This window comes from Elephantulus edwardii, unplaced genomic scaffold, assembly GCF_000299155.1.
Source record: "Elephantulus edwardii isolate Elephantulus edwardi_28Jun2011 unplaced genomic scaffold, EleEdw1.0 scaffold00200, whole genome shotgun sequence".
NCBI classification, from domain to species: Eukaryota; Metazoa; Chordata; class Mammalia; order Macroscelidea; family Macroscelididae; genus Elephantulus; species Elephantulus edwardii.
Window position 1 is genome coordinate 2,389,014 of NW_006399950.1, and position 23,315 is coordinate 2,412,328.

A 23,315-nucleotide genomic window follows, 5' to 3' on the forward strand; every position below is an offset into this window, starting at 1 on the left:
GCAGGGCCGGCCAGGCCACGCTGGTTCAGGGAACACATCGGATGCCCTCTCTGGGGTCGGTGCAGATGCACATGGTCTCCTTGGCTCTTACGCCCCATCCCTGTAAAGTGTGGTGACCACCACAAAAGAAGCACTGCCCCGGGTGGAGATCAGGACTCGTGCCCAGAAATCAGGAGTTTCCCGAGGACGTTTGGAGAGGGACGTGGGAGCTGCCAGGCAAAGGCAGAGAGGGCACGTTCCGCATGAAGCAGAGGCACTGGGTACGTGCCCAGACGGGGGTGGGGACAGCTGCAGGACCAGGATGTGTGGGAGGGGCCAGCGGAGAACAGGTGGGGCCGGCGCAGAGCTCATCCTCCACCCGAGGCTCAGGAAGTGCAGCACCAGGCCTCAGCTTCAAAGACGTCCCTGAGAGCGTGGCCCAGAGCCGGTCTGGCTGCACAGAGGCCAGCGGGGCCGAGCAGATGTCCCTGAGGGTCTGGATGGCCTCCACTGGGAAGGTAGCACAGCACAAGGGCAGGCATTGGTGCTCTGAAACCAGAGTGTCTCAGTTCAAATCCCAGCTGAGTAACCTTGCACGTGTGATTCGTCTCACGGAGAATTAGTTATCAGGGTGTTGTGGCCCCCTAGGAAGTGAGAGTGACTACGTGTAGCTCACTAGGTCATTCGGTTTCCTAAAAGAGAGCGGGCCAGTAAACTACCAGAAGTGTTAGCTACCGGTTAAGAAGGTCCTGGAGAGATGACTGCGGCCGGGGAGATAAAGCCCACTGGTAAACGGGCAAGTGGGCAAAGATGACCAAGGAGACACATCCTCGATGGAGCCCCGATTAACATCACAGATTAACCTGCGTGGAGATGGCCAGAGGGATTTGGGCACAACCATAGCCACGAGCCAAGCACGGGGACACAGACACCTTGTGTTGTGGGTACACATGACAGCTGGACATGGTGAGGACACCAAAAGAACACGAAGATGACAGTGTATCCTGGACTGAAGGTGGTTCCCTCCCAATACATGCACATAATGATGTGATGTGAAAGTATGTGAGATGGTCTCGGGCAGGACGGTCAGTGAGAAGCAGCTTAAATAATGTGGCCTCGCAGGAGGTAACTCAGGCTGTGGAGACAGCCCCCGGCAGGAATGACCGGCCTCCCTCTGCTGGGCAAACCCTGCAGAAAGGCAGCAACCCAGGCTGGTGGAGGGAATCACTAGAGAAAAGGGTCTTCTAAAATCAGGAAGCAGTCATCAGAACAAGCAAGGAAACACTGCATGGTTCAAAATTAGGAAAGGAGTATGTGTATCTGGGATGCATCCTATCTCCATAACTTTTCAATCTTTATGCAGAACAGATAATCGGGAGGCTGGAATTTATGAGGATGAATGTGGCATCAGGACTGGAGGAAGACTCATCAACAACCTGTGTTAGACAGATGATACAAGCTTGCTCACTGAAACTGAGGAGGACCTGAAGCACTTCCTACAGAAAGTCAAGGACTGCAATCTTTTGACATTAGCAAAGACTGCTATTAGGGACCTCTTCAAAGTGCTGAAGAGCAACAATGTTGGCCTCTAGACTAAGGTGCACCAGATCCAGTCTACGGTCTTCACAATCACTTGATATGCATCAGAGAGCTGGACACCAAGTAAGAATGACAGAAGAACTGATGCCTTTGAGTTGTGGTGCTGGAGAAGAGCACTGAACATACCATGGACTGCCAAGAGGACAAACAGGTCTTTTCTGAAGAGGATGAAACAAACATGTTCTCTGCAGGCAAGAATTCTGACACCGTGTCTCACATACACTGAGCATGTTGCCAGGAGGGGCCAGTCCTTAGAGAAGGACATCATGCTTAGAAGGATGGAGGGACAACAAAGGAGAAGACCCTGGATGAGATGGCTTGACACAGTGACTGGGGTAACAGAGGCACGTGTGCTGGAGACAGTGAGCTTGGCTCAGGACACAGCAGGGTTCAGAGCTATCGTATGTCGGGTCACTATGAATTACAGGCGACTTTACAGCATATACAACAACAAAAAACTCGAAGAGTTCTCCCTCCCAAAGAAAAGAGAGAGACTTTCCTTCTAGAACCTCCCCTTACCCCTGAATGAGTGCCTAACACATCCTGGGCCATGAGGAACAAAGGAGAAGGGCCTCGTGCTGCCCCGCAGACAGTTTACTCTCTAGTGAGGCTCTGCAGAAGCCAACGTGCTGGCAGACGTTTCAGTGTCAGATAGGAGATGTTTTGGACCCATATAGGCTCTGTCACAGCCGCTTACCTCTGTCCTTGTAACAGTGGAAAACCAGCCAAAGGCAACAAATGAGTAAGTGAGGCTGCGTGCCAATAAAACTTTATTTATAAAAACAGGCAGCCAGCTGGATTTGGGCTGTGGGCTGCAATTTGCCAACCCTTGGACTCCCAAACACATCACAAGCTAGCAGAGGAGAATTTGGTGCCAGCTTAGAAGCTCACAGCCACATTCAGTCATTTCAGAAAGCTAGTCCAGAAGTGAGAGAAGAAAAAGGAAAACACTGACTTCTGCAGGAGGGCTTCACATCCTTCCCCTCATTCCCCACCCACCTGCCAACAACTTGTCTTCTCAGTAAAAACCAGTGAACAGGAACAGGTACTGGTTCATTTCTGCTTCCCCTGTTGGCCCTACTCAGTGAAGGAAGAAAATGCTGGTAATTCACACGTCAAGGAGGCTCCCTGAGAGATGCAGGAGCAAGAGCTCAGCTACTAGCCAAAGGCTGCTGGTTCAAACCACCTGGGGGGTTCCAGAAGAGAGGTATGGAGGTCCACTCCCGAAGTAGCTGCCATTGTAACCCAGAGTGTGATGCCACCCTGAGACACCAGTGTCGCCAAGAGAGGCCTGGCCGGTTCCTGATGAGATGGCAGTTCTCCTAGATACACACCTTTCCCCCAAACCCAGGCCATCTCGGGGGGCCGTGCTTATTCCCACGCTGTGAATGAGCCAGACTGTGACACACGATTTCTGCTCCAGAATCAGCAGAATTAACCAGTGCACATGGGAGGCAGACAGGTCAAGTCCTGGACGTTACAGCTCAGAGAGAAAGAGGGCTTTTGCCCATGATGGAATGCCACAAACACTTCATTCAAACTGGATTGAGAGAACTCTGATGAGATTTTTGGGCTTAAGACTTTTGGGGTGATGTGATGGGGTGACATCTCCTGTATGTGGTAAGGACATGAATTGGGAGAGAGGCTACAAGGTGGGAGGTTATGAATTAAATTCGTCTCCCCCAAATATGAGTTGTGGCTGCGAGCCTTTATCACCTGTGGTTATAATCCATTTGTGCAAAGGTTTTCCTTGTTTTGTTACTGAGGCAGGACTGGAGTAAGGTGTCTCTTGAGCCAAGCGATCTCTTTTGATAGAAAAGGAATCAATCAGGGGGCCAGCGAGGGAGCGATGCTAATCCCAGCGAAGGGAGCCCAGCAGCAGGAGCTTGGAGACAAGAGCTCACTGAGGGAAAGGCTTCGTCCTGCAATTCTCAACGAGGGTGTTACTACGAGACATTCTGCAGAAAGATGCACGTGCATGTAATGGAGCAACCATCCAGCACAGCAAACGTGCCCTGAACAGACAGGGAGCTCTGAGGACTACACATCTTAAAGCTCCTCCCGTCTGTATTCACATCCAAGTCCAAAACCCTGCTCACGTTCGAGGAAGCTGTTAGAGCTGTATCCTGTCCTAGGACAATGGTCTTCACCATCTGCTTCTGCTCTAACACACACACGCCAGGTTTGAAGAGGTTTAGTTTCTCACAGTTTCGGGGTGAGAAGCCCACGTTCAGGTACTGGCTCCAGGAGAGGCATCCTGTCGGGTCTGAGGAAGGTCCTTTCCTCTCTCGACCGCCTTCTCAAGCTCTGCATCTCACTCAGCCCTGCTCACGTGTCCAGTCTCTAACAAGATGACTGAAGAGAAAACCTACACTAATCCTACTTTATTAACATAACAAATCAAGCCCTTTCCGAAATGGGATTATAACTACAAAGATAGGGATTATAACCACAAACAAAACAGCACATTTTTTAGGGGGGCATAATGCCATCCCTAACCACAGGCAGGTGTGTCTGAAGGAAGCCAAGCTCCCTGGGCACGTCTTCAGGGGTGGGGGAGTGTCTCTCCAAGTGAGCAAACACCTACAAGTCACCCTTGAACCCTCCAGCCCCACAGGGCTTCAGCTGAAGGGCAGGATCCCTGAGGAATTGGCTAGGGCTGCCCGGGGACTGGCTCCTTCCCTAATGGCCGCAGTCCCCGAGGCCCCTCTGACTTCACGCTGGTTAAACTCTTCCCACATGGATCAGACCTGAGGATAGAAACCACTGCTCACAAGTCACTCACCTCTGATGACTGCCAACAACAGTCTCTTACGTAACCTGCTCCAGCCCCAACCTCCACTGCCGCTTGGGACTGCCCTGTGTAACCCAGTCCACCTTCCTCCCCAGCTGGCCTGCGTGTCCAGACACAGAACACCAGAGTGCCCTTCCAGCTGTCCTCCCTGCTAGCTGAGGTCAGAGGTGGCCTCCCACGCCTGCTCTGTGCTGGGAGCCACGCAGGCTGTCCCCACCTTGGAGGGGCTGGGAGATTCCTACCGACCACTGGCTCTCAGCTGACCACTGAAGGCAGCCTGGACCAGTCTGGACAAGTGAGAGCATGGGCAGGCCAGGCCAGGAATGGGACTCTCTGAGCTGGAGCTGGGGCCAGCTTGCCTGGCAGGGCCACGTCTCCCACTTTCCACCTTGTGCTGTGTACGTGCAGAAGACAAGCCCGTGCTGGGTGTGGCGACCCACCAGCCTGGCAGCCTCACACTGTGGGCAGAACTGAACCACTTGATACAGAAAATTCACTCTGCTTCTGCAACCAAAGCAATTAGTGCAAAAAAACTGTCATTTTATATTCCACCTCCTGAATTTGTTAGGAGGTTCATTATGGTCATGTTCAGCACATATTTCCCAACACATCTGTATTTACTTATTTAAAAAAGCCTCTAAGTATGTTCAAAGATACTCCCTACTCCTCCAGTCCCAGTACAGACAGCCCTGGTCCTGCTGCTGTAGGGAGAAGACATGAGGGGACTCCCTCGCCCCCCAGGGTGCTGGTGGGAGCAACCTAAGAGGAAGGAACACAGAAATTGGCCCAGGCTCGAAGGACGGATATGAAAGTGCCATGAGGCTTGCTAAGTCCTGGGTCTGCCAAAAATTAATTCACAAGCAAATGCTTATTTTATAGTTTCTCACTTGCTGTAAAACATCAAGTGGAAAGGGAAAGTTTCGTCTGGGGCCTGGAAGGAAGAAAGCTTGGCTGGATCCCTGCCACTTTCCTCAAGTCCCTCCCGTCTTCCCAAAGGGTCAAGTCCTAAGGAGCAAGGAGGTATTCCAGGAACCAGGCTGCCTCGGCTGGAATCCTGGCTCTGCTCCTTACCATCTGAATTATTTGGGAACAAGTTTCTTGGTCATCTGGGGTCTTAGTTTCCTCACGGACTGCTGATGTTAGATGCCACTGAGTACAACGCATAGCGACCCTATGAACAACAGATCTGAGCCCTGTCCTATCCTGCGCCATCATCTCTGACACACTTGAGTCCACTGCTGCAGTCACTGGGTCAGTCTATCTCATTGAGAGCCTTCCTCTCCTTACTGAGCCTCCACCTTTCCAAGCATGACATCCCTTTCAAAGAACAGCCCCTCCTAACAAGAATACCAATGTCTGAAGATGAAGTTTCTCCATCCTTCCTTCAAAGGAGGATTGTGGCTGCCCCTTGTCCAAGACATAGCTGTTCTTTTGGCAGTCCGTGGGATATTTAGTAGTCTTCTCCAACACTACAATTCAGAAGCATTAATTCTGCCAGTCTTATTCATTGTCCAGCTCTCAGAGGCACAGCAAGTGACTGAAACAACCGCGCCTGAAGCAGCCATACCTTAGTCCTCAGCCTGACACCAAGGCACCTCCTCCACAAGGATCCCTGAGTGTCAGATGATGGCACACAGCACCGTTTCATAAATGCTGGTTATGATCACCATGCTTTTTACTTTCCTTTTTCAATAATACAGTAAGTAATTATTGAATTTTCCAGAATTTGAACCATGTAATCTAGAACTCTTGGAGAGCTGTGGTTCCCAGCTACCTTCTCCTCAAGACAGCTGAATTCCCACACATCCATCCCAGAGGGGAAGAGCATAAATGAGCACTTCCCAAAAGCTGGGACTTAATTCCAGGGAAAGTGAGCTCTTCAACTAAAAGTCAACTGTGCCGCTGTCCCAGGGTTCAGAGCAGTAACTGGTAACAGTTATAACACACAAAGATTTATGCAACTACCACCATCAAACCACACGGTGGTTGCCACCCAAAAGGCACACTCCTGCCTGCCTTTCAGAGCTGCCACCTTCTCCTGTCACAGACCTGCATGATGCAACAACAGTTCATGGAACTGTGACCCCCCAAATGGAAGTACTCATCCTGATCACTGTGAACCTTGCCTGCAAACAGGATCACTGGCAAAGTCTGCAGGTAACACGTGGCCACACAGGGAGAGTCATCCTAAAGTCACACACAGAGAAGGGAGAGGCTGCAAGTGGAAGCGTGGAAGTGAAGGGCCATCTGGGCGACCAGAGCACCGTCTCCCCGAGCCCTTCCCTCAGTGACCATGTGCCCACTTAGCACCCCGAACACACACTCTCAGACTCTGCAAGTGTGAGCCCACAGACTCTGCTCTCACGCAAGCACCTGCCCTTGGTGGCCCTCAATCACCACAGTCGTAGGATCCTAACTGACCTTTCAGACTAGCTTCTTACCACTGAGATGCAGTCAGCTTACTGTGTGGGTCTTCGTTATCTAGTGCTGCTAAAACAGATATAGTACAAGTATGTCTCCAACAAGCAGAAATTGTCAGTCAGCATTTAGAAGACTGCAGGTCCAGATTCAGGGCTTCAGCTCGAGTGCAAAGCAGTCTTTGTTGGCTCATAGTTTAGGAGGAAGACCCCTATCTCCTTTCAACATTTGACTCCCGCTGTCCTTAGGATATGCCCCTGTGACCTGGCATCAATCATCCCTGGGTCTAGAAGGTTCTCAGCACAGGGACCTTGGATCCAAGGAGGATAGTCTTCTCCTGCTCTGAGCATGCTATTTTTCTTGGTGATGCGAGGTCTCCTTTCCTCACTCCTTTCTTGCAGGATGACAGGTGGTATATGGCCACACCCAGGGAAGCTTAGATTAGGGGTTACCTTAGCTCAGGGTTGTGACCCTTATTACTGATCAAATGATGACATCATTGATGGTGATGACAACACTACATCATTGTGAAATCACTGAGTCATGATACTGCAAAGGTGACATATATTTGTGGGGACACATTCAGTCCATGACGGTGTCTATCAGTAGCTTGTTGGATTTTTACTGCTGAGTAGTATTCTGTTGCCTGTGTCTTTACTCAGTCACTTCTAACAGCTATCTTCACAAGTCAGGGAAGGCTGAAGAGATGAAAGCGGCACAAATTGATTCCAGGAGTCTTTGGGGAATTATCAGGGATTGCTGAGGTGGCTGATTCAATCTGAAGGGGGACAGGAGTCCATTCACAGCCCCACGCAGTAGACACAGAGCTCAGGGCAATTCCCAAGGACCTAGAAGAAATGGGCTCTAGCATGGGTCTCAGTCCTCTTCTGTGGTATGGTAAAGGGGATCCCTCAGCCCTCAGCACCCTTTCCTGGGCAGCAGCCAGCTCTGAGCCCTTAGCCCTGTGTCCTTTCCTGCATGGCCCTTCTATCATCTGCCAAAGGGACATGGATCTAGGGAAGCTCACCAGACCACAGACCAAAGTCCTTCCTAAACACATAAAGACGTCACATCCAACAGGAAGTGACAGTGGCCACCTGTAGCAGCTGGAACAGCCTTGACCTTTAATGGCTCTTAGCCATCAGTAATCATTAATGGCCACAAGGCAGCCTACACACAGCCAGGGTCAGACTCACTTTGCAGCTGGTCACTGAGCTCTCTGGACCAGCTTCCAAAGCCAGACAAAACTGTGAATCACCACCTGGGCTGTGGGTTCCTGTCCTCAGCTGGCCCCAGGACCCACCCCTTCGATGTCATTTTCTCCAGAGAGAGAGAGGCTCCGGCCAGGGTGGATTGTGCCGGTCAGCACCAGACCAGACGGAATGTTCCTGAAGCCACAGGCCTCCAACAGACAACACTGAGCCCGGGGTCATGGAAAAGAGGGAGACACAGCCCGGCAGGTGACACGTCCCAGTGCTGGCTTCTCTCAGGCTGGGCACGCTGGCTCACCACGTGAAGCCCAGGCCAGCCCCCCATGAGTGCACAGAGCCCCCAGGAGAGCATAGGGTCCCTCATGAGTACACAGGGTCCCCTATGATCGCATGGGGTCCCTCAAAAGAAATGGGGTCCCTCAGGGCTATACCAGGCCCCCCATGAATACAAGGAGTCCCTCACAAGGGAACGGGTCCCTTCCACGAGGCTGAGCAACGGGACCTCCACCTGGAGCCTGAGCCTATGAGTAATAAGAGCATGAATAAGTGTGTAACTTAGTCTCCAGTACACACTGCCATGGGGGGTGCAGTCAACAAATATGCTCAGCTGCTCACTGAAAGGTTGTAGGTTCTAGTCCACCAGCTGCATGCTGGGAGACCACTGTCCCAGAGGCATGCTGGGAGAACATTGCACCCAGAGGCCTGCGGGGAGACTGCCGCCCTAGAGGCATGCTGGGAGACCGCCGCCCCCAGGGGCATGCTGGGAGACTGCTGCCCCCAGAGGCCTGTGGGGAGACCGCTGCACCAAGAGGCATGCTGGGAGACTGCTGTGAACTAAAGGCCGGAAGCCCCTCTACATCTATCGACATTTATCAAAGTTCAGAGTTTCCAGAGGCTGTCGTTTAGGAAGTGGATGCCACGCCTGCTTCCTGTGTCCTACTATGTAGTTAATATCTTGAAAACTGAACTTCAGAATTCTGGGACTGCTCAAATTAATGAAGCTTTTTTAAAATAACAAAAACTATGAAGTAAAGGAATTTCCTAGAGTGTCCAATCTCTGAATTAGGCAGTGGTGGTGGTGTTGTGTATCATCCTGTTAGAACTGACTCACAGCTGACCCTCTAGGGTTTTCAGAGACAGGAAATCACATAGGAGGAGAATAACAACTGGCAGATTTGAACCAATGTCCTTTGGGCTGGCAGCTCTACTGCTTATCACCAGCTACCAGAGCTCCCTAGTTAGACAGTAACAAACTTTTAAAATGAGACAAAACCCATCACCTTGATAGCTCATGGTCTAGCTGGAAGCACTTGGAGCCGAGGTGCCTTTGTGTTTTGGAGGCTGTAAATCCATGGGCAGAGGAGCCGTGGTGGAGTCAACCCACTGGAGAGGTGCTGCCTTTGCGTCAGGAGTGTAACTCCCTATGACGTAGCGATACCATCAGAGCGCCCTGTGATTGTCAGCACAAACTTATTACGTAAAAACACAAGACCTACTGTCATCAAGTCAGGTCGAGCTCAGATGACCCTGTGAGACAGAGAACTGCCCACAAGGCTCCCAAGGCTGCAAGCCGCCAGAGGGAGACTGCCAGGACACCCGCCACCTCTTGGTCACCCCTACAGTATGGCCTCACTGTGCTGCCAAGGCCTCCAAAAGATGCTGGTTGTTGACTGCCTTCGACTAGAGCACAACTCATAGTGACCCTATGAAAAAAAGGCCTGAAGCCCTTCTACAACTACCGACATTTGTCGAAGTTCTTAGAGTTTCCAGAGGTATGTTGTTTAGGAAGTGGATACCACACCTGCTGGAGCCATTAAAAATGATATCATCTCAGAAAAACGGTCAGAGGGCGGTTAAAACGGAACACATCGGTTTATGAAAAGCTCACCACACAGAACTAGCTCTTCACACCCGCCTATTCCTGAAGAAAATCCTCACAGGTTGGTTTCAGCCTGGAAAGCACTGTCCTGCAGACCTAGTGCAGGGAAGTGCAGGGCCGCCATGCATCCAGAAACGACACAGGACGTGGCTCGTTCTGCTCATCGGCATCCAGACACACACGAGTTCATAAGGACCAGCTCAGTCAACGTCCACCCAGCCCACAGATCCAGACACAAGGAATACTGTGGTTCGGAGGCGACCCAACGCTGGGAAGGACCACAGGTCCCACTCTCATTCCTGGTCAGAGTCTACATGACAAAACCAGCAGCAATTCCAACAGGTGACCATTCTTGTGTCCCTGTGACAAACAAGCACTGGACGTTGCCATCAGGACAGGTGACAGACTGCAATGTGGAACACCAAACAATGAGCGGCAAGCATGTGTTGGGGTAAGAAGGACGGAAGGGTGAGAAGGACAGATGGACCACGGTCTGGCTGAGGCAAGGACGCCAGCTGATGGGTGACCGGGGGCAGACATTCAACCTGGCTTTACCGTCAAGCCAGGGGTCCGGGCTGCAGCTCTGCCACGTACAGGAAGAGCGCCCTCCCAACTGGCACATGGAACCAAGACATCACCAATCCAGACTCGGAGCTTACATTTAAGGCCAAGAGTATAATGCCAAGCTAAATAAGGGTGGTTTTTATGATTTGTGAATCTTATTTCATTTAAACTGTTAATACTTCTTTTTATATGTACATTATACACACACACACTTTTCTCCGAGAGCCAGCAAAAAAGAAAGCCTGCGTGAAGAAAGAGGCACTAAAGTATTTCAAGGAATCATTTGAAATGCTATTTCTACATAAATTTATGGTTGCACTTTATATTATCACGATTTCTTTACGGATTTCTACCAAGAATTCCAGCCCTAGCTCTGACTTCTCCATGGATACCATCTGTGGCCCACAGGAGGTTGGACCCCTCTTGGATGGCCTGAGCCTGCTGTGTTCCTGGTTACTCTGATCCTGGTTAGCTTAGCTTGAACCTTGAAGTTTAAGGTGGAGAAACTGACAGTGAATAATAGCTGCCGTGTCTAGAGCTCTGAACATGGAATCTTCTAAGTAGCACGGACAGTGCAAACCCCTTCCTGGTTACCCCGGAAGTAAACACATGTCATCAGAGCACCCTTGCAATGAGCATTTATGCCGTGTCACCAGGTCCCGTTTTGAGACAACTCCCTTTACACACTTTTATCATTTCATTAGTTTGTAGATGTAACTCATGCTTTGGGACCAAACTGCCAATCGTGGTGGGTTGACTACAGAAAGCTGTCTGCGGAATCCATTTTTCAGTGATCAAGTCTCAGGGAATGACCAATCTCATGCTCCTGGAATAACCTTGAGACTATCCAGGTATGAGCTCCCAAGGGGCTGACCTCGGTGCCTGGAAGGTGCCAGCCAGTGGTCCTGCTGCCTTCGTACCTGGACGGTGAAGTTGTCCCCCCTTCTGCATGGTGATGTTACCTCAGTAGCTGGATGGGGATGCTGTCTTCTAGTTGGACAATGATGTTGTCCCCCTAGCTGGACGGTGGTGGTGTCCCCTAGCTGGATGATGACTGTCCTCCTAGCTGGATGGTGGTATTCCTCCCTTACCTGGGCTACCTGGATGGTAGTGCAATCTCCCTACCTGGATGGTGGTGTTGCCGCCTTCCAGGAGCGCGATGGCCAGGAGGATGCTTTCATGGAACACTCGGTCACTGGACGCATTCATGATGAGATCGATGACCAGGTTGGAAGCCCCTTCCTTGTCCAGGTGGCACTGGACCTCGGCCAGGCTCATCTCCCCTCTGCTCATGCAGCCAGATCCTCCCCCTGGAAGAAGGAACACCGGTGTCACTGGCCTGATCGGAACAGGTACCACAGTCTGTGTACTAATGCCACACACCACCTGTTGCCTTCAGTGGCCTTCTCTGCAAGTCATCATTAACCACGTCTCATCAACTGGAAAGCATGCAGACACAAAGCCACTTGCCTGCAGACACACAGCTTGAAGGTGGCAGAGACGGCACTGGGACAGGTGCAGGTGGGATGAAGAATGAGGACTTTCCAACAATGTCTCAAAGTCATCCCACCAAGACCCCCTCTGACTAAAGAAAGCTGGCCAGGGACAGTTACTGAGAAGTGATGTAGGTTTCAGAGACACACCAAACCTCAACCCCCATTGAGTGGTCTGTGAAAACACAGCCTCCAACCATGACCACGTCCAGCCGACATGCAGACTCATCCTGCCACTCACTCATTCAATGGACATTTGCTCAGAGCTTGCTGTGTGGAAGCAGGGCCAGGAGAGGGAACCACCGTCCTCAGAGGTCAGGATGGACAGGTGTGATCAGACAGGGCTTACACTGTCCATTGGAATGGGTTCTGACTGTTAGTGCATGTTAATGACTTGGCTGCATATCTGTTGGCCAACGCTGGTATCTGCATATTCCTGGAGGGATGATTAAATTCTTAGACTCCTCTCTTGTCCTTGACTGCAGAGCTCAGCTCAAAGGTCACCCCCTGGCCTGCCAGCCCTCTTCTCACCCCCATGTCCCCATCAGGAGGGAGACGGTGGTCTTTTCTTCCTCCAGCACATCTGAGCCCTCGTACCACTTCCCAGGGCCTCGCGTGCCCACCAGGTGATGCCATGTGAGGATATGACTCTCCGGGCACTCTCAGGGAGTGCTGAGATGGCTTCAAGTCTGGGGCGCCCTCAGCACCACAGCCTCATGGACGCCCCACAGCCCATGTGCTAAGTGGCTAAGTGGCTGCCACTGTTTATAACTGAGGTCCCTCCCTGAGAGTTATAGGCCAAGCAGGGCACTGCTGTTCCTGACCTCTCACCTTCAGAACTGAGCTGGGCCTGGCTTCCAGCCCACCTTGGGGCCAAAACTACCTAAAACCCATGGGGAGGCAATATTTTGCCACTTTTACCTGCGGAAGTGTTTAAAATGTTTAGGAACGTCTTAAGGATTCAAGTTATCTCTACACAGGGAGTTTTGTGCTTTTGGTGAAAGCTTGTGTGAGGCTGGGGGAAGGACACAGTACAGATGAGCTTTGGGATGAAGCCCAAATCGCAGCCCGGCCACCACAGTCCTTTAGTCTCCTTTGCTAAGTTGGACTAACAGTGACCAGCAGTCACTGGCGTGTCCGTTCCAGCTGGGCGGTCCCTGGGCGTCAGCTCTGTGCTCCGCTGGCCTCTTCCAACGGCTGCTTCTCTGCTGATGTGAACCAACCTTCTGTCAGCAACTGAGCCACCAGGTAACTGACTGTTCACCAAGGGTCCCCAGGACACGTGGACCAGGGGTGGTGTCACCACCCTTACTGCTACCACCACCCCATCTTTGGAATGAACCCCAGTGACACAAGAGAAAACCACGCTCATCTGAGCATCACCTAACTGGCCACTTCACGGCCATCCTGGGCTAACATCTGGCCAGCATCTCAGTGTGCGGAAGTTTTGTAGGACGTGGCTTTGGGCATCAATTTGAGGACAGACCAACACCAAAACAAGTTGCTAAAAGTTACACTTGCAATTGAAAATGCCTGTGTGAAAAGCATTTCAACCTGTTCTTCGGAAACAAGCAGCCGTCAGGTGACAGCGCGACTTCCAGGCAGGAGAGCAGCTCACCTCCTCCGCCAGGCTTGCTGGGGCCTCCGGGTGACAGTGGGCCATTGCCGAAGCTCGTAAGACTCTCTCTTCTTCCCGAGGGTCTGACGTTCCCATAGTAACGGTTGACCAGAATTTGCCTGAGCGCCTCACCCTAATTCAAATAGGACAATCACATCAGATCCTGAGCTTAATGCATGACCAACCGACTAAAATTATTACAAACGTGGGAAACTCAGCTATAATTGGCCCAGTCTCACTAAGCTGGGGGGAGGGGGAACTATTGACAAAAACATCTGGAAACTTGGAAGTTAACGTCTTTAATATTTTTGCAGAGAATCAGATTTTTGTTTTGATATTGCTTTTCAGGGGGTGGCTCTTCAGGGCTGCCCTCACTAGGATTCTCCTGTATAGTGAGAACGGAAACAGGGTCAATTTAAAGGCAAGTGACAATCACAAAAACAAACAAACAAAAAAATCCTCTGGGGTATGCTAATAAAATTCAGATAAACTTAAAATCCGGTGGGTCCACAAAGTTAAATGAAACTCTGTTCAGGTGGGCATTTCAAGAAAAGACTAAGGTATCCAAGCAACAGAATAAAACATTGCCGAAAGCTGGAAGGGATTATTCTTAGAAATCATCGCTAGGTCAAAAGAGTATTTTCAATTAGTGAGATAGGAAATGAAATACAACAAGCATCACAAATGAAGTGATATAACGTCTGGACTTTGTTAGAAGTAGGACGGGCAGAGGAGGAGAATGTTGTGGAGGAGACGAGACTGAGAAGCCATTGAAGGTGGATTGAGAATTTATCCAACTGTTATGACTCCACAGGAACTTTACCTCAGGGGGAAAAGTGTAAAAACCTGAGGCCCAAAGGACTGGTGGGGGAGGCTAGAACTGTCCTGGTGGCTCTGACTGGACACAGAACAGAAGGTTCTCATCCTCCCTTGTCCCCGAGCCGGCGGTCACGCACACAGATGCAGGGTCTTCACGGGTGCACAGCAGCTCCCAGGGAACCTGCAGATCACCCACCGTCAGGACAATCTGCTGCGGAGTCGACTGGCGCTGTGAACCACAGCAGAGGCTGCTCCGCTGGGCTTAGGGCTGACGTTCCAGAAGCAGGGCAGACGCCTCTCCGCCAACCTGTCAGCGGCCAGCACCGTGACCATCGGCACCCCCAGGGACACTCCCCACCCCATGTGTAAGTCAGGCTGCAGGCAAAGGCCATGGAGGTCAAGGCGGCTTGGATTTCCACTGGCCTACTTCCCAGGGACAGGGCAGCAAGGCTCGGAGTTCCTCCAGCAGCATCAAGACAGTAAGTGAGAAGTCTAGCAGAGACAGAGGTGCTGAAACACAGCAGCTCTCGAAAATAGGCACTCCCCGTCCTTTTGAAGAGCACAGCCAGGGTAACATGAGTCAGGAGAACTTAAAGTGATTTGCTAATAAGCTCCAAGAATAGACCTGGAAGCTTCAAGCGAGGTGTTTGCCAAAGCAAGTTAAGAGGGGCAGACAGAGGGGAGAGTACCCTGAGGTGTCGGTAGTCCTGGGGGGAAGGCAGGGGCCAGAGAAGGAAGGAGAAAGGCAGAAAACCAGTCAGCTGTCAAAATCCTGTATCTCCTGTACTGACCCCTCCAGCTGGTCCAAGACTCAGAGATCTAGGAACAAGCAGGGGAGAGGGAAGGGCAGACAGACTTTTAAATCAAAGTTCAAGAAACAGATATGTCAAAAGCATCTCCACTGTAGCTCAGCAAAGGAGGGGACTCCTATTAGCTTATGAACCTGACTTTGATCTTGCCCAAATGCAAGTTCCAATTTCCAAGTGCACCTCAAACAGCAAAGACCCTTGTAATGCTTTTTACATAAACTGCTTGAAGGTGGGAGTGTCAGCGCAGCCTATCTTAATGACCCAGAGTCCAATCCTTCGGCCTGAAGACAGGGCCCCAATGGGGAAGCCGCCTCAGATACCAGCAGGCACGTCACCAGCAGACAGCATCTCCCCAGCCGTGACACGAACACGTGTAAAAGTGACAAGACAGAATGAAAGGGGTGGGGAGACAAAGCCACGCTGAACTGGAATAAAAAAGGAATGTCAGGAGTTGCTCTTGAGTTGACCCAATTCACAGTGACCTCAGGCATGGCAGAGAACTGGACTCTAGAAGTTTCCCTGGCTCTAATCTTTATGGAAGTGGCTCTTCCGAAGATCTGCTGGGAAACCACAGAAATTCTCTAGCTGGTGCCCTGGGCACCACAAGACCCTTTAGAAGTAGCTGGTGGAAATGGGGAGCTAATGCCTGGAAGACAGTGAGCATGGAGGGTGGGGGGCCCAGCATGAAGGGTGGAGGCAAAGGCAGGCTGAGCGGGGCTACTGGAACAGGCCTTCACTCCTCAGCTCTACGGAGTCCACACACCCACCAGCTCCCGGCACCAGGCAGCATGGGCTCCCCAGCAGCTTAGAGGGCAAAAGGCAAGGCCCTGAGCTGCGTGTGACCAACAGGAGGAAACAGAGGCAGCACCCAGAGAGCTCACGAACGCCAGGAGGCAGCACCTCACACATGTGCTGTCGATGGACAAGGTGAAGTGAAACAGGGACCTCCTGGCACCATGTGCTGCTCTTCCAACAGAGACACCCCAGTGGCTGCCACAGAAACAGACGTACCGAATGGTCCACTGTCCCCAAAAGAGACCACGGCATGTGCTACTTATGGGGACACAGTCCATCCTGCGAGCTTACGTCTCCTTGTAATGACCAGGCACTTGGCACATGGTCACCTCAGGTAAACCGAGGGGAAGACGGAGCAAGGGAGAGAGTGAACAGGTGGAGCATCATTTGAAACAGATGGACCATTCTCTTAGTGAAGAGTAAACCCTGAGCATATTAGACAAGAGGAAGCGGAGAAAACAGACAAGCACTACTAGACGTTCCACAAATCCTGCTCAGGAAAACCTGGACACAAGGAAAATCCCGTTTTCCTGAGCCAGTGGTCTAACTTGGCAAAGATCATCTGGCAAGGAAAGCCCTTCCAGCCGTCTTGCTGTCACTCCACAGCGCTGGGCTCTTCGCGGGTGCCAGGCTGCTGAGGATGGGGAGAAAGCCCACAACACCCCATCAGGCTGCTCCTGCAGGGTTTGCATCGGGCTGTGGAATCTGTTTTACTAAACAGTACTGGCTGATTGTTCTGGTTTGGTTTTTTTCCCCAGCAGTTGACACCTAGAGTTTGCCAACAAGGAACAGATGTTTGTCTATTTGCCTCTGACTGAGAAAGGGAAAGCCACGTGGGCGGTGCTGCTTTGGGCCACACCTCGTGCTGTAAGTGGGATGACTGGTGGGTGGACGGTGCAGCTCGAGGGTGTTCAGCTCCCAGCTCCTCGGGCACTGCTTCTGGGGATCCTTGCTAGCGAGCGGCTAACGGTGTGTGGGAACACTGCCCAGTGCTGATCCAGGCTCCAGCAGCCAACACCGCCCAGGAGGGGGAAGTGACCTTTGCCTGGCAGGGTTCAGCCACGTGAAAGCTGGGTGCTTCGTGACGGACACCTGTCCCTGAGGGCTGGGCCTCTCCCATGTCAGCACTTCCATATCCTGTGCACCTCACTCAGTCCTTCCAACTGTAAGGCCCCAGTACAGGGAACGCTGGTGGCCTAGTGGGAAGAAGTGGGCTGCTAGTGCAGAGGCCCGCGGTTTGAATCCACCAGCTAGCACACGGGAGAAGGATAAGCAATCTCCTCCTGTCAATTTACTGCCTCTGAAAAACCACCAGAGGGTCAGCTTTGAGTGGGTTCTAAGATGGGACAACCTGATTAATAATATCTTGTTATTGTCTAGTCACTGTGTTGGGTGCACGCACATCAATGCCCTTGGCCATGGTGTTGCTGCCACCCCCACTTTACAGCCCGGAGGACTGAGGCAGGAGCACAGGGCACCACTGGGCCAAGCAGAATTCTCCGGGTGACAGCACCGATGGCCTGTCTTTCCCGTGCTGTCATGTCTGACCATGTGATGCTGGGTATAAGACCTCTCAAGGCGCCTCCTCACTGGTGGACTGGGGAAGTCCAGGTGTTAGTTGACAGACTACAACCGAGGGTTTTCACAGCTAACACAGTGACTGGCACAGGACAGGGATTCAGAAAATAGGGGTGTCCAGTTCTCTTCCAGAAACAGGACACCTAACCATCAGTGAGGGTCAGTGCGCAGCACCGGCACATAACTTTCCAGAGAGGGGCTGTGCAATGCACACTCAGCTCCTCAGAGAGTCCCTGCCAGGGCCTCGGAATGCCCCGTCCAGGAAGCTGTCCAGAGACATTCCCTCATCCCATCGGCAAAGGAAAAACGAACTGCTAGGTAACTGATGGAACTTCAGGCAGCGGTTAAGGTTCAAAGGTTTCAAAGAAAATACTCAAATAATATTAATGGGGGGGGGGACAGTTAACAAAAGTGATACACTCAGCACAGGTCCAGGGACGACGGATGATGTGTCAGGACGTGCGTGCGTAGAAAAGTGGGCAGAAGCACAGTACAACGTCAGCAACCATCATAGATGCACGGTGGGTCTGAAAAGTCCAGGTTTTAAAATAAATTGTCTACAAAGATCACAGGAGAAACTTCCCCCCAGTTTTGTGTAAGAAGACAAGACGAGAGGGTAGAAAAGCGTCACTGGTTATCATGTCAAGATCGGCTGGGCATGGCTTTCTGATCAGCTAATAACCAGGAGAATTTCCAGGTAGCTTCATCATTGGAAACTGTTGTGATTGGTCCTGAGCATACCCCAGCCCCCAACCAGAAAAGCTGCCTTTTAATCAGAGCACGTGTGGAGAGGTAGTAGGGCCCCCGAAGCGAGACTACGTACCCTTTTATGATCCTCCAGCTGTCTCAGGGGTGGACTTGGGTCAAGCTCCTGCTAGGCATGCAGAAAGTCCACTTTAGTATCACACTGAGGGGACACTGGCAGCTTCAGCATCAGTCACAGGTAACACTGAGAGCGAGGACACAGCCACGAGTGGCACAGATCAAGGACAGGCCTCGGGGTTTTGTTTTCCAGACACAGACTGGAGCTCAGCTTCTCTAAGAGTAAACCCACAGCTTATGGCTCGGCTCTGGCTCCTGGGAGCCCAGCGCTGGGCTTTCCGGGGCCGTTTACAGAGCCCAGTCACCGGGGCCTTCTGCAGGGGCAACTCGGCTTTGTGTGAACTGCCAGCCTGGTGGCCAGCAACACAGTCTGTAAACGTGCACCACCCAGGGGGTCAGCATTTCCTGTAGGTTAAATCGGTAACTGCCCCGCTGCCTCCCCCAGTGCCCCGTTTAAGTGAGCAGGCCAAGCGCTTTTTGCCAACATTATTTCTTGAAAAGATCATGAGAAGGTAAGTTCTGTTACCCCTTCTTTAATTTAAAGGGACACAGGCAGGACTCAACTGGCAGGTCCCTACAACGGGCACATGCATCATCCCACAGCCATGCGGGAATGACATCCACACACACACTTCCCAGCAGACCCTCCAGGCCACCTCGCCCCCCAGCACCCGGATCAGGCCTCTATCAATGGGGAGCATCAATCCCCAGGGGCAGATGGCTCTAAAATGTCCATGCTGTGGCTGCCATCTGAGGCCACGTTTGGCTTCCATCTTGAGATTGCCAGGACATGTCCTTCAAATAAAGGACACTTGGTTCTAGCTCGAACGACTGATTGTCAAACAATCCATTCACACGGCCATGGACAGCAGAGGCCTGGCTCCCTTGGGCACCCCTGGGTGGTCAGGCCCTCGGTGGTCTAAGAGCCCCTTGCAGTCTACGAGCCCCTCGGGGTCAATGAGCCCTGACCTCTAAGGGAGCTCTCTGAAGACAGACGTGAAAGCTCATCTCGCACACTGCAGGGCCCCGGCAGGAGGGCCCAGGCCTTGAAGAAGTCCATCCTGCTGGGAGACGCGAAGGGTCAGAGAAAGAGGAGACCCTCAACGAGACGGGGCGACACAGTGACTTCACGATGGCTCTGAGCACGTCTGAGACGGCAAGGACAGGGCTCAGATGCGCTGTTCACAGGGTCACGGAGTCCTGGTCGACTCGATGGCACTGAACAACAACATACACCTGCACAAGCTGCAGGCCCTCTCAGCAAGCCTGCCCAGTGACAGAACAGTGAGGCCACCATGAAAAGGGCGACTTCATCCACAGCTTCCCCGAAGACTACGTGCACGAGCCGGGGACATCCACATGATGCCGTCTGTCTACCTGGAGAGGCCCTGTGTTACGTGCCATCAGGCCACGCCCCCTCCCAGCAGGGCCTCTGCCTGGCCCCGCCCTGTGGCTTCACTGCTGCAGTCCGGACATCCTGGGCCCTCCTCCTTAGTCTTCCTCCACGTGGATTCTGAGACTCGTTGTCCAAGTGGTTCACAGAGCTCTACTCACAGCTGGGAGGCAGCTGTGCCCAGGCCCCACATGGCAGGTGAGACACCCCCGGTCACCAGAAGACTAATTGTCCAGAACATGCTGCCTGGACATCCCAGGACGAGGCGGCTCACCATGACAGCACAAGCCTTTCTCTGAAGGGATGCCATGGCCTCCGCCCTGGCCAGACCCTCCCACCGACAGATACACAAGCTCACTCGGAAGCACCCTGTCAGCCAGCCCGGCAGACACAGGTGGGCACACACCTCGGTGGTGGCCTCCGCATCAGGGGTCTGTGGCAGCTGGGTGGGGCAAAACAAAGTGTGTTAGTCACAGCCTTCAGGTGGCGGGCCACACGGATGTCCACAGACAATGACATTCAGACCAATACAAGGACAGATCAGAGACAGGCGGTGGCCACCCAGGTGGGCAAGCATCGGTGATGAGACGAGACGAGAGCTTCTCTTTCCTGAACGTGGTTGTGCAGAGACCCTCAGAATGAACCAGAAAGGCAATGTGACCCCACAAACAAAGCATCCAGGGCAGAACTGGTGCCATCCGCTCTGTGCATCGGCGCCTCCTTCCCCCCAGGGGCCAAGAGCAGCACCTTGAGGATGTCCTTCCGGGACCACCAGTGGACACCCAGGTCTGGGCTCCTGCCTGCAAATCTTGCCCGTGTCAGAGAGGAGCCCTGAGGTGCTGACAGAGGAGGCCCTCTGACATCTCCAGGAGAAGCCAGGAGGTTCATGTGCATGGCCACCGTGCTGGTCACTCGTGCACTGTGCTTGGGCCACAACCTTGACTTCCCTGACCTGCTGCTCTCAGCCACACGGGCCCCTCGCTCCACCCCCTCACCCGAGGGCTGAGGAGGGCGCTTAGAGGGTGCAGATGGTCACATTCCAACGGACCCAAATGTTGAGGCTCAAGACCCTGTACAAGCAGCTTGGAAGGAAGGCCCAGCGAACCATTTCTGACAAGTCAGCCCTGACGATCCTTGGGAGCCCGGTTCTCCCGTGACAACAGTCTCCATGAGGCAAGACAACGGGATGGGCACTTTGTGCAGGAGACAAGAGCCCCCCAGAGGAACACATGTGGGTGCAGACAGAGGGCCCACCAGGAACAAACTGCTCCATGGGAGACAGTGCCCCCAGCCCCCTCCCAAGACAAGGGCCAGGAGCAGAGCTGAACTCAGACTGCACCCCCTACCCCACCTTGTCACCCCAGGCAAAGGCACACACCTGCAGCGTGAGGAGGTTCACAAGTGGAGACCGCACCAGGGAACAAACCTGAGCTATGGCTCAGTCACCTCGGCCATCTTTAGCAGTGCCCGGTGACCAGAGCCACCTACCTGAGGCTGGACCACCAGAACTACCTGCCTGAGACTGGGAACTAGTGACCAGAGCCACCTGCCTGAGGCTGGGACCTGGGGCCTGCTGACCCGAGACACCTGTCTGAGGCCGGGGCCTACTGACCAGAGCCACCTACCTGAGGCTGGGCCACCAGAGCTACCTGCCTGAGACTGGGACCTGGGGCCTGCTGACTCGAGCCACCTGCCTGAGGACCCGTGGCCGGAACCTGGTGGCCAGTGGAGGAAATTGGGAGGCTGGGCTGAGGCTGAGCACTCTAGCTTATGCAGCTCTTCTAAGACACTGGCTGTGAGATGGAGAAATGTCATGGAAAGGTGTTAAGTAACTTGATGCTGGCTGTTCTAGAACCATGGAAGCTGCAGGTGGCTTCTCCATGCACGCTAGCTTTACCACAGAACGTGAGGTATCAATTTGAGGTGTTCACTCCAGTTCTGGACAAAGGCCTTTTCCACCTGAGCCCACCCTACTGCTCTCAGAGCATACGGACTGAGGTCCTGTCATGGTGAGAAGACCTGGACAGGCTGAGACAGTCAAGGCCGGGAGAATCAGCTCAGAGATTTGGCTGCTCAAGAAACAGCAACAGCTTGCAGGAATGCGTTTCAGCTTACGCTCATACAGTGTATATTCGAAACTAAAGAATTAAAACAGAGCAAAGATTTTTGCTATGTCCTCATGGAGCATAAAATATACAAGCCGGGAGCAGGTGGCCAAGTGGCAAGGAGCACAGAGTTCAAATCCACCAACTGCTCCGTGGGAGAGAAGGACAATCAACTCTCTCTCGTGTGATTTACCACCTCCGAAAACTCGCTGGAGGTCAGCTGTAAGTACACTCCAACTCAACTCCCCAAAATGGACTTAAACAACGTCCCAACGTCTCCAAGGAGCTGCACTGCGGGGGACTATTCACTTCCACCCTGTGCCCCCCCCCACTCGAACAGACGTGTCCTTCACATGAGTCCTGGGTGGCTGGAACACAAGAACGACAGGCACAGATGTGCTGCCCAAATCCACGGAGCTCCAGCCACCACCAGGAAAGGTGCCATCGACTCACAGTGACCCTGTCCCATGCCATCATCATCTCTGATGGACTCGAGCCCACCAGCACAGCCACTGTGTCCACCTCCTTGAGGGTCTCCCCCTGACCCCCACTCTCCTAGCATGATGTCATTTTCAACAATGGTTGTCTTGTTATCATTACTTTCATTTTCTTGCCTAAGATATTCACCTCCAGCGCACCGAGTTCGCTCGGCACAGGCCTGAGGTGCACACGTGTGTGTGGTGGGAGGGAGCACTCAGGACACAATGCAGCAGACATGCGTGGGCACATGTGCACGCAGCCCTGGTGGTGCAGTGTGTAACGTGTCAGCTGTTAACCAAAAAATCAGCAGCTGGAATTTGCCAGCTGCTCACGGGGAGATTGTCCTGTGAACAGGCAGCCTCGGAAATCCAGCAGATTTACCACGTATCAGACTCAACCTGGAGACAGCCAGGCTACTTTAAAAGATAACAGATATGTCTATGTGTTTCTTACCTGCTCCAAGTTCAGGGATTTCCATTTTTTAAAGAATTCCATTTAAACAAATCCTGGGTTGTTTCTTCTTTTTTCTACGAGAAGTCTAGGATCCCTTCTGAGATGACAGCCGAAGTTTTATGTCTTCAGGAATCACTCTCACTAACTGCCATCGACTCAGAACTGACTCACAGCTGACCCCCCAGCAGGTTAGCAAAGGCTGTAAATCACACAGAAAGAGACTATCCATCTCCTCCACAGGGAGCAACTGGTGGATTCGAACTGCCTCCCTTCGGGTTACCAGTGCCACTCCTTCCCTGTCAGGCCACTAGAGCCCTACTCTCAATCCAGTCACAGAACCCAGCAGACACCTGCCCCCGCCCAGCACCTGCTCCGCTCACTCAGCTCCACCACCTGCTCTGCTTCCAGGTGCCCAGAGTGGCCCGTGACCTCTCAGGATCCCGTACCTGCCTGCTCTTCAAGGACACTGGGGAAATAGTCTCAGGACTTCTTCCAGGTAAAACATT

General features: G+C 52.6%; 1 protein-coding gene across 3 annotated transcripts in view; it reads right to left on the minus strand.

Moving 5' to 3' along the window:
* The window catches only part of ITPR1 (inositol 1,4,5-trisphosphate receptor, type 1), a 321,128-nt gene that overhangs the window by 101,731 nt on the left and 196,082 nt on the right, over positions 1-23,315 (minus strand). For 2 of the 3 annotated variants that reach the window (XM_006897081.1, XM_006897080.1), the window contains 2 exons: positions 13,556-13,688; positions 11,570-11,754 (listed from right to left, as the gene is read on the minus strand). In XM_006897081.1, the coding sequence (XP_006897143.1) occupies positions 11,570-11,754; positions 13,556-13,688 (318 nt within the window). Of the gene's footprint in view, positions 1-11,569; positions 11,755-13,555; positions 13,689-18,379; positions 18,428-20,177; positions 20,214-23,315 lie in introns of all 3 variants that reach the window. The other variant, XM_006897079.1, reaches the window with a different exon arrangement.